This window comes from Monoraphidium neglectum (assembly GCF_000611645.1).
Source record: "Monoraphidium neglectum strain SAG 48.87 unplaced genomic scaffold scaffold03916, whole genome shotgun sequence".
NCBI classification, from domain to species: domain Eukaryota; kingdom Viridiplantae; phylum Chlorophyta; class Chlorophyceae; order Sphaeropleales; family Selenastraceae; genus Monoraphidium; species Monoraphidium neglectum.
The window spans coordinates 1-4,999 of NW_014009713.1; the positions used below are offsets into that span (position 1 = coordinate 1).

At 64.8% G+C, this 4,999-nt stretch overlaps 1 protein-coding gene across 1 annotated transcript; it reads right to left on the minus strand.

Moving 5' to 3' along the window:
- Positions 1–13: 13 nt before the first annotated feature.
- On the minus strand, positions 14–4,272 carry MNEG_13580 (ribonucleoside-diphosphate reductase largesubunit; the record flags this gene model as incomplete). Its single annotated transcript, XM_014037948.1, has 14 exons — positions 14–31; positions 103–240; positions 446–650; positions 942–1,109; positions 1,347–1,517; positions 1,833–1,986; positions 2,198–2,276; positions 2,516–2,584; positions 2,692–2,772; positions 3,002–3,089; positions 3,280–3,341; positions 3,528–3,566; positions 3,791–3,871; positions 4,165–4,272. The coding sequence occupies 14 exons, from the start codon at positions 4,270–4,272 to the stop codon at positions 14–16; spliced, it is 1,461 nt and encodes a 486-aa protein (XP_013893402.1).
- Between the last annotated feature and the right edge of the window lie 727 nt (positions 4,273–4,999).

Here is a 4,999-nt window from a genome sequence, read left to right on the forward strand (position 1 = left end):
TGCATCCCCCCCGCTAGCCCCCCGCCCCCACCTGTTGTCGGCCCCCAGGCTGCCCACGAGCTTGCGCCCCTCGTAGCCCGGCTGCGCCCCCCTCTCGCGCACAAACCGCGGCAGCGCGATCGACGCCAGGTTGCACACCGCGGTCTCGTCGGGGGCGGTGTACTCCACAATCTCGGTGCACAGGTTGGAGCACTTGATGGTGCCCAGGTTCTGCTGATTGCTCTTGCGGTTGCACGAGTCCTGGGGGGTGGTGAGGCCGGTGAGGGTGAGGGGAAAAAAGGGTGCGGGTGGAGCGGACAGCGGGTCTCGTTCAGTGGGAGCGGGGACGGGGGCCAAAAGTGCAGGCGGGTCCAGATCTCTCGCACGGGACGCCGCCCCCCCCCCCTCCTGCCGGCACTGCCCCAGACCCCGACCCTTTTCACCCGTTGGCTGTGCCCCCCCCCACCTTGAACAGCATGAAGGGGTTGCCCGTCTCGATCTGTCCCTCCAGAATGGCGAACCACAGCTGCTGCGCGCGCACCACCCTGCGGGCGCGGCCCTCCCTCTCATACTTGGTGTAGAGCGCGTCGAACTCGTCGCCCCACACCTCGGCCAGCCCGGGGGCCTCGTTGGGGCAGAACAGGCTCCAGTCCTCGTTGCTCTCGACACGCCTGGAGGAGCGGGGGGTTTTGGGGGGTTGGGGTTGAGGTTTGGGGTTGTGGGCGGTTAGGTGGGGTCGGGTTGGAGGGGAGAGAAGCGGGTCGGGCGGGGGAGGGGGTCCAGGGGTTGCCCAGGTCCGAAGGTGGGGTGGGCCGCGGCGATGGAAGCAGCCCATCGCGCACACACACCCGGCCCCTCGCCGTCGTTGGGGCGCCTCCCAACGCCAGCGCCCCCACTCACATCCCGGAGTGAACCCCCCCCTCTTCCCCCGGGACTGCCCCCAAGCCTGTGTTGCCCCCCACCTCATGAAGAGGTCGTTGATCCAGAGGGCGTAAAACAGGTCACGCGCGCGCGCCTCCTCCTTCCCGTGGTTCTTGCGCAGCTCGATGAAGTCAAACACGTCCGCGTGCCAGGGCTCCAGGTAGATCGCAAACGCGCCCTTGCGCTTGCCGCCGCCCTGGTCCACGTAGCTGCACGGCGGCGGCGGTTGACAAGGATGAGGGGATGATATTACTAAGGGTTTGGGGCAACAACAGGAGCAAGGGCAGCCGAGAGCTGAGGGACGTCCCTCCAGGGAGTGCCGTGATAGACCTACCCGCGTTTTCGTCAAGAATTTCGTCACTCATCGAACAAGTCGCCGCAGCGCCCGACGAGGGCGCACCCCCAAACACCCTTGAAACCCCCCTGCCCCCGCCTTGACTCCTCACCGCGCGGTGTCGTTGAACACGCGCAGCATGGGCACGATGCCGTTGGAGGTTCCGTTGGTGCCGCGGATGTAGGAGCCCGTGGCGCGGATGTTGTGGATCGACACGCCGATGCCGCCGGCGCTCTTGGAGATGACGGCGCACTCCTTCAGGGTGTCGTAGATGCCCTCGATGCTGGGGGGTTGGGGGGGGGCCGGGGGGCGATTGATGGATTGTTGGATGCGCGATTGATTACGTTTGCGTGTGATTGATCTTGGGTGTTGCGGAGTGTGAGCGTGCGTGTGCATGTGAAGAGCTGGTCTAGGGTAACACTGGGCAAGGGGGTCAGGACGAGACTGTTGTGAAGATGACAGCACCCGGTCGTCTTGCCTCAGAGCAGGCCGAAGCTCCTGAGCAGTGGCCGCGGTGGGCGGCTTGCACTTTGCGCTGCCGTCACTCTCCCGAGTGGCGGGCGTGACGCCGGGACCGCCCCCACCCGCCTCCACGCACCTGTCGCCCTTGGTGCAGACCAGGAAGCAGCTGCTGAGCTGCGGCCGCGGCGTGCCGGCGTTGAACAGCGTCGGCGACGCGTGGGTGAACCAGCGCTCAGACAGGAGGTGGTAGGTGCGCACAGCGGCGTCAATGTCGCGCATGTGGATGCCCACTGACGGCCAGGGGGGAGGGGGATGCGTGTGAGAGTGTGTCTGTCAGCGTGCGTGCGTGTGCGTGTGTTTGTGTGAGCCAGCATCAGCGGGTTTGGCGTGAAAGCGTCCAGGCGGACGCCAGGGCAACGCGCACAGCCTCCGCCGCGCTCGTAACAGCGCTGGGCACCGCTGAATAGGCTTGAATTCTCGGCCCAGCGCCCCGCCGCGCACCGGCCACGCGCATCAGCATGTGCTGGGGCCTCTCGATGATCTTGCCGTGCAGCCGCAGCAGGTAGGACCGCTCCAGGGTCTGACGTGCAAGACGGCGGGCGTAATGCGTGCGTGTGTGAGTGTGTGATTGCGTGCGCTGGGTTCAGCGACCGCCAAAATCGCCATTCTGACAAGATGGGCGCGCCGCCTCCAGCGGTGCAGCCGCCGTCCGCAAAGCACCGCCAACCCCCAGGTTGCCCTGGCCTGCCCTCCTCCATCCGACTGAATACTGGGGGCCTTTCGAGTCACCCTTTGGTTTCAAGGTGCCCCCCCCCCCACCTTGAACCCGAAGTAGTCGTAGTCAAAGTCGCGGTCATAGTTGATCTCACTGTCCAGGCGGTCCCCATGCTGCGGGGCGGCCGGGTCGCGCGCCAGGGTCGCACAGTCAGCAGGAACACCCCGGGGGAAGCAGCGAAAACCAAGCCGTGGCGCAGGTGCGATGGGGGTAGCCCCACCCCCAGGGGCAGCGGCGCGAGGCGTGCTGCGGCGCCCCGGTCTTTGACGAGCCCTTTGGGACGCTCCACCAGGCCGGCTTTCTGCTGCGTGCAAGCATACTGTGCTGCAGCGCCCCACAACTGCCTACTGTCCTAGGCACTGACACCACCCGCTCCAAAACCTTGCCGCCGAGCCGTCCCTCTAACGCCATCGGTGCCTGCTCGGCCCACGTCCTTGCGCAAGTTTCCCGCTGTTGGACCCTGCCATTGCCATCGCCGGCCCACGCGGCTCCCTCGGCCCCAGGCGTGGCCCCCAGATCACGCCCCCCACCTCCATGATGATCTCGAAACACTCGTCAGACACCAGGGGCGCGGGCTGGTCGTTCTTGGGGTTGACGTGCTCGTGCATGATGCGCACACTGCGGCCCAGGTCATCCAAGGTGCGGCGTTGGGGGGTGGGGACCATCAGCGGGGAGGCAAATTGATCACCCGTACCCCGCCCGACCGCGCGCCGTCGGTCCCGCGCTCGCTACAGCCGGCCAGCGGGCGGGCGGTTGGTTGTTGGGCCGCGGTTCGAACGCGGCGCGGGGCCGCGGGCGCGCCGCTCACGTCTCCTTGAACGACTTGAGGGTGTTCTTGTGGAGGTTGGACACAGCGATACGCGCAGCCAGCTGGGGGAGCGGGCGGGGGGGGGGGGGCGCGGGTTCGAAAAGGGTGGCACGCCGCAGTGGGGCGCGCCGCGCGTTTGAATTGGCTGTAGCGCGAACAGATGTCCAAAAGGCCGGCGGCGTGCATGCCAGGGTGGGTCGGGGCTTTGCGGTCAGGCAATTGACTACGGCAATGGGGTCGCTACTCACCACGGCATAGTCGGGGTGGGTGCTGGTCAGGGCAGCGGCCTGGTGATGGTGGCGAGGGGGGAATTCGAATCGTTAGGGTTGGGGCGTGGGCGGAGGCCTTGCACACCGTGATTTTGGCTGACATGAGCAGCGCTTGCGTTGCAGTCTGCAGGCCTTCATGCATCATCAACACCACCGCATGCTGCGGGCTGGCCGAGCTGCGAATGCTGCACACGCTGCGAAAAGGAGCGTCGCACTCGCCCTGCCAAACAACTGAGCCTCACCGTCTCCGCCGCCAGCTCGTCAAGCTCAGTGGTGGTCACGCCGCGGTACACTCCAGCCGCAACCTTCTGGGCCACCAGCACCTGATACATAGTGGTCGGGGGGCCAAGGGGACCAGGGAAGCATGCTGGGCTGTGAGTGGCGTCACAGCCGCGAGCGCCGTTGCTGCTTGGATCGCTACTGCAGACTGCAGCGGTGCTCGAACACGCTAATATGTGCCAATCGAACCCGCTGGATGGCCCGCGGGGAGCCGATGGTGCAACCACGTTTGAAATGCTTGGCGCTCAAATTGTTGATTGGGTCCCCGGGCCTTATCAGGCTCTAACGCGGCTCGGAAGGCGCTGCACGCATTGCAGAGACCCAACATTGTGCTCACTGGGTCGCAGTAGGTCTGGTTGAGGCCGTAGCTGAGACGCTGGATCCTGGCTGTGATCTTATCGAAGCGGACAGGCACCTGGCGCCCATCTCTTTTGATGACAAACATATTTGGTGGCTGTGAGGTCGATTGGCGTCGAATAAGGGGCCGGGGCACACGGCGAGATCTATGGTGCGTGTGAGGAGCCTGCTTTGCACGTATGAGGAGCTCAAAGAAAATGAATTTGCATCTGCAAATGATTGAATTCACTGAGGCCTTGCCTTGTGTCTGTGGCTGAAACAAAGTCGTGGTGCAGTCAGTGGAGGGGGCGGTGCGTTGGTAGGTGCCTTGGCTGGGCTGGGCTTATGTATATGGGCACTAAAATTTGGTTTCGTAATCACATTGTGCTCCCCTTGTCTCGCTTCCAGATCGGCCTGCCACTTGAATTTTTTGCGCGCCATCGCCAGCCTTTTGTGCGCCCGAGAGTCAAAATCGGTTTCAAAAGCGCTTGAATAGTTTGGTAATTGAAAGGGAAGCATCCCAGACCCACGGCTGAAAAGCCATCAACACCGGCGGCTGCCACGTCGTGCGCGCTGCCGCCGTGCGCGCTGCTGGTGCAGGCTGGCCTTGCAGACGGCGGCGGCGCCGATCAAGCGGTGCAAGGAGGAGGCCGGAGCACTTCCACTGCTTGTCCAGATCTGACAAAATCACGAGGGCAGAGGCGTTAAAGCCGGCAACAGCAGGCAGAGACCAGAACACTTGTCCAGCAGACGGGCTGCAGCTTCGCACCAGCTTTTCGCAGCGGCCGGGAGGCGCAGGGCCGCCATGGACCTCATCCTGTGCTTCAGCCACCAGA